Below are 23,011 nucleotides of genomic sequence, written 5' to 3' on the forward strand. Positions count from 1 at the left end.
TGACATGCCTCAGCTGTCCTCCTTCTCCTCCCTGGGGGAGGAAGCTGGGGTATAATTCCTCCAAGTCCTCTGTCATAGGCTGGGGCTTCTCCTGAGGACATCAGCCCTCCTGCACGTGAGCCCCCCTCTTGTGGGCTGGGCGTGCTGGAGGAAACCCCTGGGGAAGGGTCAGGGGGCACAGGGCAGGAGCCACAAGTGAAAGACTGTGCAGCTGACCCGAGAAGGAGCCTCAGTCCCTGGAGTCCATGAACTCCCCTGCCCCCAGCCCTGAACACATCCTCTGCAATTCCGTTTCCATGACAGAAACAACCCCCAAGTCTGGTCAGACCACCGTGTCAGATCTCTGCTACTAGAAGCCCTTGGCCCTTTCTCAAGAGGCTCTGCTTTCACGCCTGACCTCTTTTCCCATCTCACAACTTTTGAGTTATTACCGGGGCAGCTATTATTATCCCCATTCTGCAGATGAGAAGCCTGAGGCTCAGGGAAGGAAATGGAGGGGAGGTGAGAAGCCAGGTCTAGAGCCCCTGATTCTATCCGTCTGGTATTAATCACTCAGACTCGGCTGAGGGGTAAGAAAAATGTCTCAGCAACCAATAAACACAAGGTGTTTTGGTTTCCAGAATACTACACATGCTTAATTTCGTTGGGGTAAATGCATTTGCATATATATATATATATATATGTCTTTTTAGGGCCGTACCCGTGGCATACGGAGGTTCCCAGGGGTCCAATTGGAGCTGTAGTGGCCGGCCTACATCACAGCCACAGCAACGCGGGATCCGAGCCGGGTCTGTGACCTACACCACAGCTCTCGGCAACACCGGATCCTTAACCCACTGAGTGAGGCCAGGGATGGAACCTGAGTCCTCATGGATGCTAGTTGGGTTTGTTAACCACTGAGCCACGACGGGAACTCCAGAAGGGGTTTATATTTCGACGTTACAGATGAAGCAGTCTCATCTAGTCTAGGTGAGGTGACTAGGGCATGGCAGAGCTGGGATTGGAACCAGGTCTCCCTGTGTTCTTCCCTCACCAGAAGTTCAGATCAACCCCCCAGCTGTGGGATTTGTAGCAGCTCTACCCACCAGCACTGCCCATCCCTGGGCAAAACAGCCTGATGCTGAATGCACAAATATATGCCAGAGTCACTGGGGGAGCTTTAAAAACACTCATGCTTGGGCCTCATCCCAAGCTGACTCAGATCTCCTGGAGAGAGGATACAGCTCCCCATGGATTCCAATGTGCAGCCGGGCTTAGGGAACACGGGGGTGGTGGGAAACCTCGGGTTTGGAGTCCAAATGCCTGGGTTTCACATCGCCCTCACCCCAGGTTCTCCCGGAGATGTTCAGAGGCTGAAAGGAGCTGCTGCTGTAAACGTGTTTGGGGAGAGTCAGGTTGTCAGATTCTGATGGCTGCCACCTCCAGCATGATCCCCAAGTCCCAGACACTCCCCCCGCCTAACCTCTCCCTCTGAAAACCTTCGTTGGTGATTTCCCCACCCTACCCCCAAACCAACCAAATATAAAATCAACAAGGGATTGGTTCTCTGGTTTTCGCTTACTAGAGGGGGAAGAAGCCTCTTCCCAAAGATGGGCAGACTGCATGCACACTATAATCCCTTTACTCCTGCTAATTACTTCTATCTTTGGCAATGTCTTCAGACAGAACTTTTTGAGAATAAAGAGGGAATGGCAAGTAGAGAATTTAGCCACCTCTGAACAGATGCCCTGAAGGTTTTTCTGAATCTGAGTGGTGTCATCTTCTTGTGCAGAGCAAGAGAGGCAGGATGAGAAAGTAATGATATGATTTGAGATGCTCTTGGAAGGCACTCCTGAAAAATGTCTCTCCTATGCACAAACCTGCTGTGAGTTTTGAAATTCCGCCATTAGAGAGTCACTCTGGGTCTTTCAGAGTTTCTAATTGAACTACAAAGATTTCTGCAAGGGGTTATACTTTATACCTTGATCTCTTAAAACTCTATCAAGATCATTTTCCCAGCTTAAAGCTCTCTTGGAGGATGGTTTTGAAGAATGGAGCCACAAGAAGAAGCCTGGAGAACAGGGCCAAGAAGCAGGGGAGCAAAAAGGGAAAGTGGTACTGACATGCATCTGGTACTTCATAGCTGAATATGAAAGATGCACTTTCAGATACGTGACCTTATTCAGTTCACACCACTACGTAAAATATGCAGAATCTCTGTTCCCATTTTACAGACAAGAAAACAGAGACCAAGAATGGTACCGTGTTTTGCTCATGGTCCCTGGACTAGTAAATGGTAGATTTAGGGTACAAACTCAGGTTCTAGAAGGGCTAGCTGCCGCCTTGTCTTCTCTATATTACTGACAGTGCATTATGCCTCACTTGAAAAAAAACTACATTTCAGAGTTCCCGCAGGGGCACAGAGGGTTAAGAAACCAACTGCAGTGGCTTGGCTCACTGGTGAGGCATGGGTTCCATCCCCAGCTCAACATAGTGGGTTAAAGGACTTAGCTTTGCTGGAGCTGTAGTGTAGATCGCAGCTGCAGCTTGGATTCAATCCCTGGCCTAGGAATGTCCATATGCCATGAGTCCAGCCATAATACAAACAAAAAGCAAAAAAAACACCAAAACCAAACAAAAAACACTACATTTCCCAGCCTCCTCCATTCAGACAGGTTTGGCCAAAGAAATATAAGCAGAAGTTATCAGGTAGAGCTTCTGAGAACCTCCTCTCTTTTGACCTCTTGCCCTTCTGCTTTTCATCTATCTTGCTGTGTGGAAAGGAGATGTGATAGGTGGAGTGCCAGCAGCCATTTTTCACCATGAGAGCACCTTAAGGACAGAAACTGTGTGCTGAGATGGCAAAGAAAAAAGATAGGCAACCGACAAGGGCTTAATCTCTAGAATATATAAACAACTTATACAACCCAAGAGCAAAAAAGCCAATCAATCAATGGAAAAATGGGTAAAAGACCTGAATAGACATTTCTCCAAAGAAGATATACAGATGGCCAACAAACACATGAAAAAATGCTCAACATCACTGGTTATAAGAGAAATGCAAATCCAAACTACCATGAGATACCACCTCACACCAGTCAGAATGGCCATCATTAATAAATCCACAAATAACAAGAGCTGGAGGGGGTGTGGAGAAAAGGGAACCCTCCTGCACTGTTGGTGGGAATGTAAACTGGTACAGCCACTATGGAGAACAGTTTGGAGATACCTTAGAAATCTATACATAGAACTTCCATATGACCCCGCAATCCCACTCTTGGGCATCTATCCGGACAAAACTCTACTTAAAAGAGACACGTGCACCCGCATGTTCATTGCAGCACTATTCACAATAGCCAGGACCTGGAAACAACCCAAATGTTCATCGACAGATGATTGGATTCGGAAGATGTGGTATATATACACAATGGAATACTACTCAGCCATAAAAAAGAATGACATAATGCCATTTGCAGCAACATGGATGGAACTAGAGAATCTCATCCTGAGTGAAATGAGTCAGAAAGACAAAGACAAATACCATATGATATCACTTATAACTGGAATCTAATATCCAGCATAAATGAACATCTCCTCAGAAAAGAAAATCATGGACTTGGAGAAGAGACTTGTGGCTGCCTGTTGGGAGGGGGAGGGAGTGGGAGGGATCGGGAGCTTGGGCTTATCAGACACAACTTAGAATAGATTTACAAGGAGATCCTGCTGAATAGCATTGAGAACTTTGTCTAGATACTCATATTGCAACAGAAGAAAGGGTGGGGGAAAAATGTAATTGTAATGTATACATCTAAGGATAACCTGACCCCCTTGCTGTACAGTGGGAAAATAAAAAAAAAAAAAAAAAAAAAAAAAAAAAAAAAAGCTTTCTCTATAAAAAAAAAAAACAAATAGGAGCTGGGTCCCTGGTGGCCATGCTGCCCAGAAACTCAGACGAAACCCTCTTCCACTGGACTTCTTTACACGAGAGACATAAACCCTTATGAATTTAAGTCTTGTTAGATTGAGTTTTCTGTACATCCTAATTGCCACTGCTAGACTTTAGAATTTGGGTCGGGGGTTGTTGAGGGGCAGGGGAAGCAACTAAAGCTGAAAGAGCAAATCTCAGCAGATTCCCAGTGGGTTACTCTATACTTCCCAGAAAGAGAAGTCACAGTTGGTGCCTCTCAGCCCAATTCTCCAGTCTTAAGGAAAACTCCGTGGGCTCTTAGTGAGCTGTTCCCCATAGCATGTACCTGGCATTGGATAAAGGATGCCAAGCTTCTAGTCTTTGCTTTGTGGAACTTTGGGAAATCTATTCAATTCATTAAAGCTTAGTTTCACTATCTATAAAATGGGTATAATATTTGTTCTGTCCATCTCCACTTGTGGATGTCAGATTTCAATAGTCAAAGTCAGGCTGATTTTGGCTCTGACCAGGGAGTTGCCAGGGATCTTCCTCCCCGACCCACCCCAATATCTTCCTTTACCTCTGTTTCCCTCTGGCTATGGGGAAGAAGTAGAAGCTGAAATGTCTGGGGAAGCAGCTGAGTCAGAGAATCTCCCCCTGCATAGGTGCCAGGTCTTATACCTGGCCCGCTCCCTCCCTTTAGGGAGCACCTGTCCCTTGCAGTTTCTCCCTGTATCCACACAATCCCAGGTTGATTAGGAATTTCCCTCCACCCCATGGTGGAGATGGCTGCATTTTCATTGGGGAAGGGGGTGGATCTCCATGGAGGTGTTGACTTGTAAGATCCTGATGGGGTAGAAACTGGTCGCATCTGCCCTCTTACTCTTTCCCCAGATGGAAAACAGAGAAACAGGAAAAAATGCCCCACCGTAGCCCTGCAAAGCTCAGCGAGGTTGTCTGACAATCATGGAAGCATATGGTGGGGAAAGGGGGGCCTGCAGATAAAGGGGCGCATGGAATGGCCACTCTCTTTTGCCACCTTCAGGGTCTCTCGCCTCATAATCCCTCACTTTCCCTACAGGGAGATGATGACAGCAAAGAAGCCACGCCAAGACCAGGCTGCATCCTGGCTCATCCCACACTGTGCTTTAGAAGTCTGCTCGCTGTTCCCCTGGCCCTCTCGGGGACCATTCCAACATCACGCCTGGTGACAGATGTTCTTGATGACTCTTGGAGACAAGTGTTTGTGAATGTCACTTGGGCTGATAATGACATGCAGGGCACTTAACTCTCCATGTCACATCAGGATGAGGCAGAGCTGGGGTGGGCTGCTGCTTTCGGGTGGGGGAGGGGAGACCACCTTCTTTCTAACTCCCCTCTCACCGCCCTTCCTCTTCCCCTCACTGACTCCCAACCCCCAAATGCACACACTGCCCCCATTAAATGCTAGTCACTGCCTGGAAGGGCAGGCCCAGGACCGACAGATGGGGGAACCCGCCCTCCCCAATCACATGGGCAACAGGCCAGGCCCCACCTGTGGCCTGTCCGTGTCCAGCGGGTCCTAGGACTGCCTTCAGGGCTCAGTGTGTATTTAGGGAAAGCAAATGCTTTAGGAAGTCAGCAAGAACCATTAGATAATTAGGAAGCTAATTATCTGATTTAAAAAAAAAAAAAAGCAAGGCACTATTTCATAGTCAAATTCAAATCTGAGTTATCCATGGTTTGGGATTACCACGCCTCTGCTCCTTCCTGGTTCACAGAACAGAACCTACGCTTGTGCGCACGCGCGCACACGCACACACACACATGCATGCATACACACACACGCACAAAAGTAGGCATTGAGCCATTACAATAAAACATTCCCAGGTTTAGGCCAGAGCTGCAGCTGCTCTGTAGGTCTGCAACCTACACCACAGCTCACGGCAACGCTGGGTCCTTAACCCACTGAGCAAGGCCAGGGATCAAACCCACATCCTCACGAATACCAGTCAGGTTCGTTACTACTGAGCCACAATGGGAACTCCAAGAATCTGAAGTTTCAGACACAGCTTGCAGCCCATGGGGTAAGGCCCATGGGGTAAGGTGACCTGTCAATGATGGGTCCAGTCTGGCTGGACAATCTGAGCCTCAACCAAAGTCCCTGTCTGTGACCTCAGGCCCCAGGAGCTCAGACCCTTAGGACACAGGGACCCTGACGCTGGGAGGCAAGAGGCCGTGTGGCCCCAAGTAGCAAAGGCAGGAGGATTTAGCAAGTGTAGTAACCATGTTGTCTTGATTATGGGATAGTAAGTCTTCAACAGAGTCATAGACTGTCAGGGTAGGATCATTTAAGACAAACATTGTAGTCAGGCTGCCCATGGCATCCCTGGTATGGGCTCTGCTTAAACTCTTCTGGTACAGGGAGCTCATTACCTCCTGGCAACTCTGTTCGGTTCAGTCTACTGAACTGATTCAGTAGTTCTGGTAAATTCCCATTCTGTTCAGTTTACCAGATGTTGATGCACTAGCCTTGTGGGCCCAGACTTGCCAGGAGCTGGGGGTACAGAGCAGAGTACGCAAGAATAGCATGTGCTGGAGAGGAAAGAAGACATAAACTAAACCATTCTGCAGCCAGATGGAGAGTAATCAGAGAGGTGTGCACAGCGGTGGCTATTGGAATGTTTTATTGTCATGGGCCACTACTTTTGCACATGTGTGTGAGTGTGTGTGTGTGTGTGTGTGTGTGTGTGTGTGTGGTGCGTGCATGCCTTCCTCTCTTCTCCTCATCAGTTCTTTGAAAAAATTAAGGGACATATGATTTCTTTTCCAAATTCTGTCACCGCCAAGGTAACCTCTGCCCATCTCACATAAGATTCTAGAATCCCATTTTCATCACGGGATCTCTGCATATATTGCCGTTGCTAAAGATACCTCTTCAGACTGTCATCCTGAATGAAACGTATTGCAGCTCTGCTCTGACCAGCAGTGATTCAGTGATTAACATTGTAATCTCCCATGGTCTGAACATGTGTTCAGATTGTGTGACTTCTGCTAACACGATCCCAAATTACGGAAATAATATAAAAATGTGGTGTTTTTAATTAAGGTGTGTATATTTTTTAGACATAATGCTATTGCACACTTAATAGATTACAGGATAGTGGGAGCATAACATTTTTTTATGCTGTACCTGCGGCATATGGAAATTCCTGGGCTAGGAATTGAATTAGAGGGGCAGGTGACAGCTATACCACAGCCACAACAACACCAGATCTGAGCTTCATCTGTGAGCTACACCACAGCTTGCAAGAACGCCAGATCCTTAACCCACTGAGCGAGGTCAGGGATCAAATCCACGGTCCTTAACATATACCGAGCCACAAAGGGAGTTCCAAGCATAACTTTCATACACACTGGGAAACCCCAAAATTCATGTGGCTAACTCTACAGCAATATTCATTTTATTTCCATGGTCTAGAATTCAACCCAAAATATCTCTGAGGTGGGCTTCTACTTCTATTTATGTAAACCTAGTGTCTCCAGGATCTCAAATATCAAATAAAAGCGGTTTGAATTTAGCATTGAGTGACTTCAGAAGCTGAGCTCCAACCCCTCCTGGGGCCCTCTCTCGGGGTTCCTGAGATCCCCAAGGAGGGGCACCACCTTGGCAACCTTGGCTTGCTGCCACCTTGATGCCAGCACCTCTCCCCACTCACAGGTTGCATTTCCCTTCATCCTGTGACCACGTCAGCCTCAGAGCTGGTAGCTTTTTACCTTCACACTTTATATCAAAGTCAAAACCATATAATAAATTCACAAGTGAAGAAATCTACTTATTTTCAAAAGGTCAACCTCACCAGGTTTCAAAGAAATGCAAATTAAAACAAGTTCCATTTTTTCCCTATGATAGTGGCAAAGATTAAAGTAATTATATATTCAATAATTGTTTAGGGTGTGGTCAGAATAGGCACTGTCACCTTCCACTGGTGAGAGGATAAATAAATGTTTATATGCAATGTATAAAATTATACTTTACCGTGAAACCAGTGGTTCAACCTCTAGGAAAATATGCTAAGGAAATCACTGAGCTTGCAGAAATATATTTATGTACAAATATATATCCATGACTGCAGGACTTTTTTTTCCCGTGTTACTTTTAATATTAAAAATGGAAACAATCTAAATGTCCAACAGTAGAAGAGTGATGAAATAAATTATGGTACAGCCAAATGAAAAATATTTTAATACCATGGGAGCTAAGCAAGCTACAGTGCTGAATAGAAAGAATTAAGAACCAAAAACACACTGAGATTGATCCTAAGTATCATTTTGATCTGAAATAAAACTTAGCGGCCAAATGCTTCTGGTAAACTCGGAGTGGTGGGATTACAGGTAATTTTTATTTCTCTTGATCATTTTCTCTAACTTTCCAAATTTTCTACAAGGATATTACTTTTTTTTTTTTTTTAAGGCCACACCCATGGCATATGGAGGCTCCCAGGCTAGGGGTCTAATTGGAGCTGAAGCTGCCAGCCTACACCACAGGCACAGCAAGGGAGGATCCAAGCCGTGTCTGCGACCTACACCACAGCTCACGGCAATGCCGGATCTTTAACCCACTGAGCAAGGCTGGGGATCAAACCTGCGTTCGCCTGGATGCTAGTTGGGTTCGCTAACCGCTATGCCACAACAGGAACTCCGAGGACTATAACTTTGATAATCAGAAAATAATATATGCAGATTTAAGTTTACTTTCACACACACACATCTATTTCAGTTACGTTCTAATGCTGTTTGCTCTATATCCTGAGAATGAAACTGCTCTCCGGACAAGACACACATGTGATGCCAGGTAAGGGAAGTTACTCGGTTCCGCCAGCTTCCATGGCACACCCACCCTCCACCTCTGTCTCGTGGACTCTGTTTGCTGAATGAATGCTCTCCTTTCCCTACACCTTCCGTCTAGAGCCTGACTCATCAACTCAGAAAGTCAGAGCTGGGAGAAACTGTATCAGTGGATGGAGGTGTTGATCTTTTCAGCTGTCTGGCGAAGCCTATGGCATCTTTTCTGAGAATAACAATTTTTAATGCATGAAATAAAACACATAGGATTTCAAAAGAAATCATGCATTCCATGAGCCGTAAAATTCTAGGCCATGGCCCCTCCAGTTGAACAGAAGCGGAGGCTGGCTGAGAGGAGAGCACACCTGCGGTCGGCCCCTGACCCTCTGGCCTGGACCCATCCTCTGTGAGCGTCTCCCTCCCTCTAATGACTCAGGCAACTTTACAGCAGCGTTTCTGTCTTAATCCCCTTTCTACCAGCCTGGGAAATGGGCCATTAGCCTCACAGCAAATTGACAAGGGCAACATCATTGTCTCCAATTTCCAGCTGAGGAGACTGACAGACACCCAGAGAGGTCAGGACAGGCAGGCATGATGACCTTGGCTCTACTCAGCAGTAGGCTCACATGACCTGATCTGGATAATCAGAGCTCATCCAGGATTTCTGTGGGACCAGCTGGGACAAGGACACTCTTCTTCCTCCAGGGCTACCCAGAGGAAAGGGGCTACCTGGGGGTGGAGTCAAACCAGAAAAAAAGAAAACTTAGGGAAGGTAAGAAACCAAGAACGTAGGATGTCTGTGGGGCCCTTGAGCTAGCCAAACCTGAAGCAGGTCCCTGAGTTTTCAATTACATAAGCCAACACATTACCTCTCCCTTTTTTTTTCCCAGCCAGTCTGAGTTGGATTCAATTAACAGAAGTCTAAGTCCGGTGTGAATTTACCCCCATTTGACAGATGAGGAAAACTGAGGTGGGCCAGCAAGTGGCAGAGTGATGCTCTGAATTCTACCATGACAGCCTATGTGTTCAAGTTAAGGTCAGATTCATTCCTCCTGGGAAGAGGATGCTTTGGCCAAGAGCTCTGCTCATTGCTATTGCGTGTCCTCTGTCTGAGGCTCAAAACTGAAAGTTCAGAAGCTCACTGCCACAAGACCACCTAGTAGTCACCCCTGGGAGGCACGGTCCTTCTACATACACCTCTCTTCAAGTGGCCCCTCTTCTTAAACTTGTAGGTAATGTTCCTTCTATTTCCTCTTACCTGCACAAACGACAGAGCTTGTGCCCGGAATCCCCCAGATTCTGGCAAGGTGGGGCCTAGGTGCACACAGCTCGCAACCCTCCCCCCCATTTCCTCCTTGCCCAGCCAGACACTTCCTGCGTGGCCGCAGCCCCCGGCTCACCTGTAAATCAGTACCTCATCGTCGGAGCAGTTGTACTGCAGCTGGTACATCTTCACCCGGGGGGCAGACTTGCTGACTGACCACTTGACCAGGGCCGAGGTGGTGGTCACGTCGGACACCAGCACAGCCCGTTCTGGGGGGCTTTTGGGAGGCTCCCCACCTCCACTGCCTCCACCTCCCCGGCTGGTCTTGCTGGAGCCGGTGATGTCCGAGAGGCGGGACTTGGGGGGCGCCGTGCGGCTGGTGCTATTGCTGAGGTGTGGCAGCTGGACGATGGAGACCTCCACCATGGCCGTGGCCTCCCCCGCGGCATTGGCGGCGATGCAGGTGAAGGCGCCGCTGTCCTGAGACGTGGTGATGAGGATGTCCAGGGTGCCGTTGTCATACACGGCGGTCCTGGAGGAGTTCCCTACCAGGCGGTCATCGGGGGCCACCCAGTGGATGAGAGGGCTGGGATCCCCGATGGCCTTGCACTTGAGCGTGGCCGCCTGGCCCTCCAGGACCAGCAGCTTGTGCGTGTGCTGGGTGATGAGAGGCGGTTCACACACAAACTCCTCCTCGCGGACGTGCCAGAAGTAGCGGCCCTTGAGGCCCCCTGGGGAGCCGCAGGTCTCCAGGTCATCGTCCCGCTCGAGTCTCCGCAGCCAGAGAAGCTCACAGTTACAGTGCAGGGGGTTCCCCCCAAAACTAAAGGACAAGGGTGGGGCGAAGGGCGTGGCCGTGAGAGCGGAGGCCTGGGAGCGGGCGAAGATGGGGTCTGGGGGCAGCTTCTGCAGCCGGTTGGAGGTGAGGTCCAGGCGGGCCAGTTTCTGCAGGTCGGCGAAGGTGCCCTCGGCGATGTGGTCCAGCAGGTTGTGGTCCAGGCTCAGCTGGTGCAGGTTGACCATCCGTCGCACGGAGCCCCAGGGCAGGCCGTGCAGGTTGTTGTAGGAGAGGTCCAGGTCCTCTAGCGTCAGCAGGAAGTCCTCGAAGGCCTCGTCGGCGATGCCGCCCAGCTGGTTGTTATTGACGATGAGGTGCTGCAGGTTGACCAGGCCCCGCAGGGTGTCCTCCCCGAGGCTGGGCAGCCGGTTGCTGTCGAGGTGCAGGGAGCGCAGGCTCTCGAGGTCCAGGAAGGAGAAGGGCTGGATGTGGCTGATGGTGTTCCTGGACAGGGTCAGGTCCACCAGCCCCGTCATGTTGGCGAAGTCCTGGCGGCCGATGTGGATGATGAAGTTGCCGCCCAGACGCAGCTCCACCGTCCGCCGGTCGATGTCAGGGGGCACGAAGAGCAGCCCCTTGGAGGGGCACAGGGTCCCCAGTGACTCAGACAGGTTCTGGCAGACACAGTACTTGGGGCAGGCGTCGACCACGGCAAACGCCATGCCAAACGCCAGCAGGCCACCAAGCAGGGTCTCCATGGTCTGGTCACTCAGGCCGTGGCGCCTGTAAGGGGGAGACACAAGGCCAAGGTCAGGAGGTGATGTCCTAATGCCCTCGCCTAGAGCTTCCTCCCTCACACACACCCGCTGCCTCGGGGAGCAGCAGGGAGTGGCCTCTGCTGGTGCAGGTGTGATCTCGTCCACCAGTCCCTCCGATACAGTTTACTTTTTACTTTCTCCTTATCACCCTGGAACAGACTATTTAATTTACTTATTAATTATATTTATGGAATCTTTTCTGCCTCTCCCACTAGAACGTCAGTTCCACGATGGATGGTTTTTGGCTTTTTAGTACTTACTGTATCCCGTGCATCTAGCACAATGTCTGGAATACAGCAGATGCTCAATAAATATTTGTTGAATGGATGGATAATGCCATACCAGGGGTTCATCGAATAATCACTGGATTTGAAAACAGCATTAGGGCTCTATTTTGAAGCAATTTTGCATTCTTAACTGGTTGAGGCTCAGCATAAAATCAAATTGGACCTGTATTCTTTAAGAACAAGAACATGTACAAGGAGGAGATCCCTGGTGGCTCAACAGGTTAAGGACCTGGTACTGTCACTGCTGTGGCTTGGGTTGTAGCAGGGGAAGATCCCTTGCTCGGGAACTTCCACGTGCCGTAGGCATGACCAAATAAATAGATAAAATATGTTTATTAAAAAAAAAAAAAACAGCATGGACAAGGAGAGCCCTGGCCCTGGGAGATAACTGACTTTGGATAAATTCTTCACCATGGAGAATCCACATAGTGGATGATCTCTGGGATTGAGCAAAGTGAAGAAGCGAGTGGGATGGGAAGCCAAGGCATAGACTTCTGGGCACTTAGTATGTGCTGGGTCCTCTGCCCAGACCTTCGTATGCACCACCTTATCTGGGCTTCAGGAACACCCTTCACAGGGAAGAGCTTATCTATGTATATAGACCAGGACTTGTCCACCACCTAAGAGCCTTCTTCAGGTCCTTACTCACCAAGGCCCCTGTGCATACCCTTCTTCCTTGGTCTGCAATTTCTCCTTGGAACTGATCACTAAACACACTGTATGTTTTACCTACTTGTGATTATTTGGCTTCTGCACTGGCAACCAACCCCCCAAAAGCTGAGGCTTGTTGCTCTATTTCACCACTGACTAAAAGGCCTCACATACTGCCTGGCAAATAATAGGTGCTTTTGCAAGAACGGCTGTCGAGGGAAGGAAGGAATGGGGCTTTGGTTCAGGTCTTTGAACCTCCAAATCTTAGTTTTCTCACGAGTCCATGTTGTACTCAGCTTGGCTCTATTTATGTAGTGCTAACAATATCAGCTGAGTTGGACATTGGGAAAACCATGCACACTGGTTGTGCAGCATCACACAGACCAACAGCTCTCAATTTGCTTTCTAGGAGTGCTAATTAGGGTTCAGCAAGGAAGGGTCCTAAGGCCAATGAGTTGGGGAAGCACAGCTCACTCCTGCTCACTCTTGCAAAAGCTCTCTACACATTAGCAAGTTCACAAGGGTTGAGAAATTCTCCGGTAATAAAGACACTTGGATTAATGTTTCATTCTGCATTGCTCCTTTTTTTTTTTCAAGCTAAATATACTCCTGGTTTTTTTTTTTTTTTTGCATAACTATTAATGCCTTGAAGAAGTAGAGCTCCCTAGCTCCCAGTATGAGGAACAGAGATGCAGACAAAACAATTAGCTGATAAAAAAAAGATATAGAGTAAATTTAAAAATCTATTCCAATCACACGTCTTCACTATGAACATCTGAATTCCATTACTGTGTCTCTTTAAGGATAAATCTCTCACCTGAGACCCTTCAGAGCCAGAAACTTACTGTACATTTCACCTGTAGTGAATGTTATTCCGAATAGCACTGTCCAATAGAAATATAATACTAGCCATAAATGTAATTTTAACTGCATATTAAATTACATTTAAATGACATGGCCATATCAAAAAAAGGTGAAAAAAAACAAGTGAAATCAATTTTGATACTATATTTTAACCCACTATATCCAAAATAGTCTTTCTTTTTTAGGGCCGCACCTGTGGCATATGGAATTTCCCAGGCTAGGAGGTCAAATCGGAGCTATGGCTGAGGCCTATGCCACAGCCACAGCAATGCAGGATCCAAATCGCATTTGCAACCTATGCCTCAGTTTGCAGCAGCTTAACCCACTGAGCAAGGCTGGGAATCGAATCCACATCCTCACGGAGACTCTGTTGGATTCTTAACCTGCTGAGCCACAAGAGGAACTCCCAAAATATTATTTCAATGTGTAATCAGTGCAAAGAGTGACAAATAAGATGTTTAACACTTTTATTTTGTACTAGGTCTTCAAAATCTAAGTGTACTTAACACTTAAAGCACATTTCAAGTGCTTACGTGGCTATGGGCTACCATGGTGGACAGCACCCTTAGGGCAGATGTTACCCCCCTAGAGCCCCAGGGCCAAATCCAGCCTGCCACCTCTATTTGTAAATAAAGTTTTATTAGAACACAGCCATGCTCGTGTATACCTATTGTCTATGGCTTTTTTTCATGCCCCAGTGGTGGAAGAAAATAGTTGCAGCAGATAGAATGTGGGCAGCAAAGCCTAAAGTATTTGCTGTCATGCCTTTTATAGGAAAAAATAGCTTACCTTTGTTCCAGTGGACTTTTTTTTTCTTTCCATCTTCTTCATGAAGGATACCCTCATTAAAACGTGCCTAATTCCACCAGCTCTGCTCTGGGCTCCCGTGAGCAACTGCCCACCCTGCCAGTCCCTGCTCTCACTGACCTTCTCCCTCAGGGTACCAGCCTGCCCTGACCAGGTCCCACCGGGCACATCACCCAGAGGTGTCCACATGCAACCTTCTCCACTCCTAAGTGTGCTCTGGCCTTCCCGTCCACCTCGGGGCTCCGCTCAAACACCACCTGCACCAGGAAGCCCCTTCAAAACCTAAATCTGCTATTCATCCCTGAGCACCCTAGACTTGTCCTATGCATCACTCCCCACACTTTTTTTTTGTCTTTTTAGGGCTGTACCTGTGGCATAGGGAGGTTCCCAGGCTAGGGGTCTAATCGGAGCTACAACTGTCAGCCTGCACCACAACCACAACAACTCGGGATCCGAGCCTCGTCTGCGACCTACACCACAGCTCATGGCAACACCGGATCCTTAATGCACTGAGCAAGGCCGGAGATTGGCCCCGAGTCTTCATGTATAGTAGTTGGGTTCATAATCTACTGAGTAACAATGGGAACTCCCTCATACTTTCAATCATAATTCCTTAATCACTTACATGTCTGCCTCCTAGACTGCAAACTCCAAAGGCAGGGAACTTATCCATCTTCTCCAGCCGTCACTGTATCCCAGCACCCAGTCCCACACCTGACTCATAGTAATCGCCCAATCAAAATGAATGCATGAATGGAATATGGTGTCGAGTCAAGTGAGTTTCTGACATTGTCACCTGAGGTTCTGAGTTCTGTATCAGCCCTGCCCAGGGGTCACTAACCGATCAGCTAAGGAAACCATCTTCATGGAGGACCTGGTCACAAAGAAGCTTCAGACGCCTCTCCTGGTGAGCAGCAGCCGTGCTTTCTAGCATGGCTCACTGGTCACAAAGGCCAGGAGGTCATCTGTCTCTGGCCACTGCCTCTGTCCAAGGAGAGCTGAACACAGGGACAGTCACACTCAAGGATGTCCCTTGCTAGTTACTCTGGAGGTGGCTGTGTGCATGCATGCATGTGTGTGTGTGTGTGTGTTTAAGGGGGTAGCGTTCTGAAACCTCTGGCCCCTTGAGAAAGGCGCCCTCCTCGTGAACTCTTGCCAGTAAACACTGCAGTTTCTAAGTAGCACTTCCCAACATCTTCCCATCAAGGCACACCCAGGATTTGTCAGGTGCATCTGAGTCCAGGGCCAAGGCTGCTGGTGGCCTGTGAATGACATCTTCTGTCGTCCCTCCAGATCCCCTTGCCACCCCTTCCGATCCCTCCTTGTGTCCTGGAAGGCTGCCTGGTATGGGCCACATCAGTGCAATGTGGACAGACTCTCCCATCCTGCAGCATCCTTTCCATCTTTGGCTTTGTCACCTGCCCTCTGGTATTAAGTGATGGCAGCCACAGCAAGCAGCAAAGACCTAGACAGTTTGGGGTGCACACCCTGCATGGGGCCCATGTTTTCAAACAGTTTTGTCCTTGTAAATTATGCTAAACAAACCGCATTTTTAAAAAAAAAGTTTGTTGAAGATTAACAAACGCCTAATGAATTCAAATCTGTGACATAAGAGAGCTGGGTAAATATATTTTAAGTAATCAGCATGGAAGATTACTGACAGAGAAGTGACTATTGAATCTTAATTAAAATTGTATTCTGAGAACTGTCACTTAGTATATTACTCTCATAGACAAACAAAAAGCAGCTTAAACCCCAAGTTGGGAGGGAGGTGAGGGGAGCTGGGTGGATAACAGGCAATTCCTGTACACCAAGGGGGGCGGGATCTCTCTTTTGAGCAAGGGATTTGAATAAATGCTAGAAGGAGCAACCTGGGTTCCTCTGAGCATCTTCCAATGATGGCGGTGGTGGAGGGGAGCGTGGAGAGGTGGCGATTAGGAGTAGAGGTCTGGTATCAGGAACAAAGAAGCAGATGAAAGCAGGCGGGAGGGGCCTCAGGATTATTTGTGGGCAAAGCTGAGAGGGGTGCGGGGGGGGGGGGATCAGAAGCGAGGCTGTGAAATGGATGCTGGTATCAAATGTCAGAATCAGCCTTCATGGGAGGATTCCATCTGCAAAGGAGCAAAAGCTTGTCTGCTTGGAATGTCTATGAGCCAGGACTGGGCGGAGGGGAGGGGCGAGTGGGGGAAGTTGCCAGAGAGACAAAGGCGGATGAGCTGGAGAGGAAGAGAAGCAGTCTCCCCCCGGACCTGGACCTGCAAGGCCCAGAGAATCAGCACGTCCAGAGAATCAGCACGTTTACCCAGGGTAGGAACCGTGTCTCCTCCCTCCCCGCCCCCCAGGTATCTACATGCAGTCTTCACAACTCTGCAAGGTGAGGGCTGCAGCTCATCCAGAAGGTGCTCTTGTGTAATTAGAAAGCTGTGTTCCCATGGGCCTTTGGAGGATCCCTTAGCAGAACAGCCTTGTGCAGTGAGTAACCTGGGCTACCATACCTCTCAGCCTGAGTATTGCTATCCTTGTTTCAACCACCAAAAGGTTTGAGCCAGCCCAACTCTCTCAGCTCCCCCCTAGAAGAACCATGATTGGAACTGAGGATAGATTGGAACTGGCTCCAGGCCCCTACAGAAGCTTCCTCGCGCCTGGTGTACATAGAAACCGGCTGCCTCCACTATGAGATTGCTTAGTAACCTGTGACGGCCCAGCTGTTCAACTAAATTTGGGCACTTGTGTTTCCTGCTTGGGGATGGGCCTGGAAGGAACACTGGGTTCTCAGAAGCTGAGGCCTCATTGGCTCAGAAAGCCCCACCTGTCAGGCCCTGTGGGTAGTGAGTCACACACATACACACGTGCGTACGCACACAATGAAACAGGCTGGCAATGAATACAGAGTTGTGGAAACAGGCTGGTGGTTTGTAATCAGAATCTCCAGATAGGACTTTATATTTAAAACAAAAGGAAAAAAGACGAAGACAGAAAGGGGAAGACTGAGGGAGGTGGCGGCACGAAAGGCAAGGTCCTCTTCCTCCACTGGATACGGAGACCACAGACATTCCTCCCGCCTCCTCTCAGCCCCTGGGCTCGGCCTCCCTGTCAGAACCACCTCGAGCTGTTCCAGACAGAAGAGGCAACATTTAGCAGATGGCTGGCACGATATATGTGATATCTCTCCACCCTGATTTCCATTTAAAAGATACCTTAGCAACCAGCCTAGGAGCCACCCGCCCCTGGAGCCTGTAAATCAAGTAAGATGCCTGTCTCTGCTTCAGGTAAAAAGAAATGGCCCCTCCAGGGTGTTCCGGGTGGGCCGTCCAGGAAAGTGTGAATTAATAAGTGCAGGAGGGGTTCGGCTCTGCCAAGAGAGGCAGCCACATCTTCTTCCCAGACTTGCCCTCTCAGAGTACTTGCTGCTCCCCTCAATCAAGCCACTCAAGGAGAGCCCTGAAGGGACAGGCTCTAGGGCCAGCGGACCTGAAAAGCAAACCTGACTTCCAGACATGGGCTTCCAGAAGGGGCTGCTTCTCTGGTCCAGGAGTTGTCAGGTGGCGACCCTGCCCCCAGTTCGCTGTGTGGTTCCCCGTGTGAAGCTTCCATTCTAGTCTTTGTCCCACTGCCAGCACCTCCAACCCCCCACCCCCACCCCAGACCTCAGGAAGTAACAGTCTGGGGCTTCTTCTGAGAAAAATGAGTTTGCTTCAGAGAACCCATGTTCCCCTACCACCCTGCAAGTTCAATGAATGAGTGTTGGAGAGGGGGATAGCTCCTGACCTCCAAGAGGAGAGGCATAGCCTTTGACCTCAGACAGCCTCTATTTTGATGCTGGAGTCCCAGCTTCTAATCTGAAAGGAGAGAAGGTGAGACAGAGAGACAGAGACAGAGAAAGCCACATCCCCAAGGCAGCCCCCTGCCAGTGGAAGGTCCTAGTTCTGTGGCTGCAGGATGGACAAACACATGCCCTGTGCTGTCTCCAAGCAAATCTTGGGACTTTTTCCTGAACTAGCGAAAAAGAGTGGTCTTAGATAGCAGAGGTAACAAGCAAGAAAAAGGGAAACAAAGTCTAAAACATCCAAAGGGCAGAATAAGCCCTTTTAGGCTCCGTTTAAACTTCTATTGTGCCAGGTAAGTCCTTGTGATCATAACTAAGTTATTAAGCTAGGAACCGCTGCCTCCGCTCTCAGGGACAGCACTGTCCCCATGTTAATGCATCCACGATCGCTTTTATCATGTTGCAGCGTAATTCCGTTTCCCTGTCTTCTATCCCAATCTCCTGGGAACCCCTTCTTGGTAGGGCCTGTCTTTTGTTCAACTCTGAATCCCCAGCAGCAGGCCTAGTACCTAGCACAGAGTAGGTGCTGGGGACATGTTTGATGAGAGAATGAATGAATGAATGAATGAATGAGTGCTTGAGGATGAACAGCCATACGCCTTAGCACCTTCGACGCTCTGTACGTGCTGACTTACTGCACAAGGGCACGTGCTCCTGTCTGGGGCAGACCAGGCGAGCTGGAGAATTCACGCCCTGGAGCGCAGCCCCCAGGGGCCAAGGCTAGTGAGGGGGATGGAGGAAAAGACTTCAGCTCCCTCCCGGGCTGGGTGGGACAACGCTGAAGTGTGTTCTGCACCGTCTCCCCAAGGTCCCCAGTGAGACGGAGCCCCAGAGGCCCTTCCCCGTCACCTGTTCCTAACACACCTGTACTGCTGCCTTATCCTCCCCTCGCACCTCCCCTTCCTCTTCCTCTTACTGGTCACCAGCCAAATAAACCACTGACACTTGAATCTTTGTTTCCTGTCCATTTCTGGGGAATCCAGCCCAGGACACACTTTTTTTTTTTTTTCTTCCCTACAGCACACAGTGCTTGATGCAGACCGGGGACTGAACCCATGCCACGGTGGTGAAAGTGCTGAATCCTAACCAGTGGACCACCAGGGAACTCCCCCACACTTCTTATTATAACTCTCATGACCTAAGAGCCTGGGCAACTGGGTAAATGTCAGATACATGAAAATAAAAAACCACATGAGGGAGTTCCCCTTGTGGCACAGCGGAAATGAATCCGACTAGTATCCAGGAGGATGTGGGTTCGATCCCTGGCCTTGTTCAGTGTGGGTCGGAGATCTGGTGTTGCTGTGAGCTGTGGTGTAGATCGCAGACGCGGCTCGGATCCCATGTTTTTGTGGTGTGTAGGCCGGCACCTGTAGCTCCATGTTGACCCCAAGCCTGGGAACTTCCATGTGCCATGGGTACAGTTCTAAAACACAAAAAACAAAAAAACCCCATGCAAACCATGTACGTTCTTCTCAATGACTCACACAAACTGGCAGCGTGTTGAAGGAAGAAGACCTTGGTTCCCACACACATGACTGGAATTGACAGCTGAATGGAAAATGTCTCAACCCTGGGCCTCCTGACCAGGGCTGAGCACCCCTAGCCCTCCTTTGCCTTGGGGCGTATGTGTGAGCCAGGGTCTGGGTGAGTGTTGGGTGTCAACGAGGGAGGCCCATGTACGGATGGGTGTGGCGTGCATGTGGAGAGGTGTGTGTGAGGAAGCGGGCCTGTCTGACTGAATGTGCCAGAGACAGCTACGTGTGGGAGCGAGGGGGCGTCGTGTGAATGGAGGTGATGACTGAGGCAACGTGTGTGTGTGTGTGTGTGTGTGTGAATGGAGGGCTGTGTGGGTGAAGGAGGGCCTGGTTTTACGAATGAGGGCCTGCAAGTGTGGGGGGGTGTGAAGAAGGGAGAGGGAGCAAGCTTGTTTGTTCAGCTTTGTTGGGAACAAATGCTGTTTCGCTGCCGTGTTGTCAACGACACATGCATTCATCGCCCTGGATGCCTGTGATCTGCCCCTGCTTAGGGGACACAGGCAGCCCACGGGGCTGGCAGCTCTCAGCATCAGTTTAGGCCTCGGCCTTCCTCCCCGTTTCTGCCTGTCAGCCTCCACTCCAGCCCTCAGGTGTGAGGCTGTGGAGACGCGGGTTTCACACGGAGATTTCTGCTTTGATTCAGTCGTGACTTTCAAGACTCTTTCTCGGAAATATCCCCGGCCCCCATGTCAAGCATCTTCTAGATTCTGCCACCTGAAGTCTCAAATAATGATTCCAGCTCCAGGAAACGGGGTGGCCCACTTCCTTTGTACTTCTGAGTGGAATGTGGAGAAAGTGGATACACAGGAAAGCATTTCTCGTCAACGTGGTGGCCTTTCTGGTCCTTTCTTCCTCCCCCAAGGTCTTCCCCAGCAGATTGCAAGGACTCAGTCTTTGCCACTTAAACCTCTTAATCCTTCCCTTCTCTAAACGATGGAACACCCTCAGTTCACTGACTCACCAAGGCCACCCCCAAGCACCCCAGCCCCTCTACAGTCAAGGGAGCGAGCAGAGTGTGTGGTCCCCTCCTCTAGGACCCTGGCGATGAAGGGAGCAGTGGGGTGGATAATTCAAAGCGGCAGATAATCCAAAACTCATTTCCATTTGGCTAGGGAATGTTCACTCCATGATTTACTCTCCTCATTATGTTTGGCTCAGGCTAAAATTAAAATTGGCTTTTCTTCTCCAAGCCACCCAGGCTACAGAGGCAATGGCTGGATAGCACTGAAGTTCACTCCAGCTAGAGAACTTAATTATGGGTCAAGATCTGATAGGACATCAGACTAGAAGGTCTGTAGAGAAAGGGTTGGAGCTCCCTCAGCAAAGTGAGGCTCCCTGAGGGCAAAGCTGTGTCTCCCCTCAAACTGGGGCTCCCATGGAGTTCCCATTGTGGCGCAGCAGAAACCAATCCGACTAGGTACCATGAGGTTGCGGGTTCAACCCCTGGACTAGCTCAGTGGGTTAAGGATCTGGTGTTGCCATGAGCTGCGGTGTAGGTCTCGGACACGGTTCAGATCTGGCGTTGCTGTGGCTGTGGCGTAGGCTGGCAGCTATAGCTCTGATTATACCCCTAGCCTGGGAACTTCCATATGCCGTGGGCGAGGCCCTAAAAAGACCAAAAAAAAAAAACCCAAAAAACCTGGGGTTCCCTGAGGCAGGACTGTGTCTCCCCTCAGACTGGGGCTCCCTGCAGAAAGGCTCTATCTAGCATCTCCCCACAAGTCTGCCTCTGGGAATCCTCCTCCTGCTCCTCACAGCCCCCTCTCCCCACTCCACCCTGGGAAGCCCAGGTGAGGCCCAGACCCTCCTTAAGGAGCGCTTCCCTGTACACCCACAGCGGGGCCGCAGCAGGGGCTGCCTCCGTCTAATATTATTAAAGCTCAAGGCCATTCTGAGAAGGATGATGTCTCACTGCACAGGCCTGTGGTTATTACCCTTCCCTGTTATTATGCATTTGGTACAACATCAAGCATAGCATATTTAATCCTGGACTCCTAATAACACCTCTGATTATTAAAACAAAAAGAATTTAGACAATCAAATTGGCTGGATGGGAGTTTATTTGCCTGTTTGTCGGCGGTAGGGAGTGGCCTAATGCAACACAGTTACACATAAAGACTCCTGCGCTGTACCTCCAAGATCAGGTCTTTCCTTGGCCTTGAGATAGAATCCTTGTCACCTGTTGGCTGGCATGGACTCATAAGGGGACACACAAAAGCAAGGGGAGTTTTCAGTTGGGGCTCCCTTGGCTGTTTTATAGCACCCCCACCCCAAATCCCCTCAGCAGACATAAGTCATGGAAAAAAGTCACACTAGGGAAAAGGCCTAGGTGTGGGGTCCTCTGACAGGCTGTCCCATGTCACATGCCCCAGCCAAGCTGCATTAAAGGGGCAGGAGGTGTGGTGAGGCAGGGCTGCCCAGCCCTTTGGGGCTGTGGCCAGGGCTGCCAGGCCTGCGTGCCCTCTCTATCCCAAGCACACTGGAAACTCCTCCTCACAGACCAGGTCTAGCTCCAGCCTCTGAGCCTTCCTCCCACTTTGTAAAAATTGTCCTCCTGTGTCCTTCCAATTCTGGAGAGAGGGACAGAGAGCCATAATCAGTCAGGGAGAAACAGACCACAGAACTGAAGGGGCAAAAGACAAAAGAAAATAAAAAAAAAGAAAGAAAAGAAAAGAAAATGGAGTTCCCATCGTGGCTCAGTGGTTAATGAATCCAACTAGGAATCATGAAGTTGAGGGTTCGATCCCTGACCTCGCTCAGTGGGTCAAGGATCCAGCATTGCTGTGAGCTGTGGTGTAGGTCGCAGATGCGCTTGGATCCTGCAGCTCTGGCGTAGGCTGGTGGCTACACCTCCGATTCAATCCCTAGACTGGGAACTTCCATATACCGCGGATTCGGTCCTAGAAAAGGGAAAAAGACCAAAAAAAAAGAACTGAAGGGGTACCTGACCAGAAGTTTAGTGATGGGACTATTGATAGAGGCATGCACAGTGTTAGGGGAACCCAGGAGGGGTGGTGTGGCCCCCAGGGGCGGGCAACAGAGGGAGCCTTTCAAACCCTACCACCCCGAGGCCTAGGTTACAGCCCTGGGAGCAGAATAGGGCTGGTTACAACCCATAGACTAACTACAGCCTGGGAGGGAGCTGGCCAGGGAAGCTCCCTCTCTCCCCACCTCCCTCTCACCTCCCACTGGGCCTCTCAGAGGCTAAACCCTGGAAGCCAGAGGACAAAGGAGGCTGCACAAAGCTGTCCATGCAGGCCAGCCTCCCAGGGCCCAGGGCAGGGTGGAGAGAGGTGAAAAGTTGACTTGGGAGGAGCAGGTGGAAAATACTCCACACACACAGGAAACAGCCTTCTCTCTTGTCAACTTTCCAAATGAGTTGCTGGGCAGTAAAACCACTTGGAAGTGTAGGAAGAACAGGGAGGAAAAGGAGGGGGCGGGGGAGGAAAAAGGAGGAAGAGGAGAAAGAGA

The 23,011-nt window shown here is 49.6% G+C and overlaps 1 protein-coding gene across 1 annotated transcript in view; it reads right to left on the minus strand.

Annotated features, from left to right (window-relative positions):
- Positions 1-23,011, minus strand: part of LRFN2 (leucine rich repeat and fibronectin type III domain containing 2) — a 193,424-nt gene that overhangs the window by 35,301 nt on the left and 135,112 nt on the right. Inside the window, exon 2 of the mRNA XM_001928770.4 lies at positions 10,111-11,535. Coding sequence (XP_001928805.1) covers positions 10,111-11,510 — 1,400 coding nt within the window. The 5' untranslated portion in view covers positions 11,511-11,535. The remainder of the gene's footprint in view (positions 1-10,110; positions 11,536-23,011) is intronic.

The sequence above is a fragment of the Sus scrofa genome, chromosome 7 (assembly GCF_000003025.6).
Source record: "Sus scrofa isolate TJ Tabasco breed Duroc chromosome 7, Sscrofa11.1, whole genome shotgun sequence".
Lineage (NCBI taxonomy): Eukaryota > Metazoa > Chordata > Mammalia > Artiodactyla > Suidae > Sus > Sus scrofa.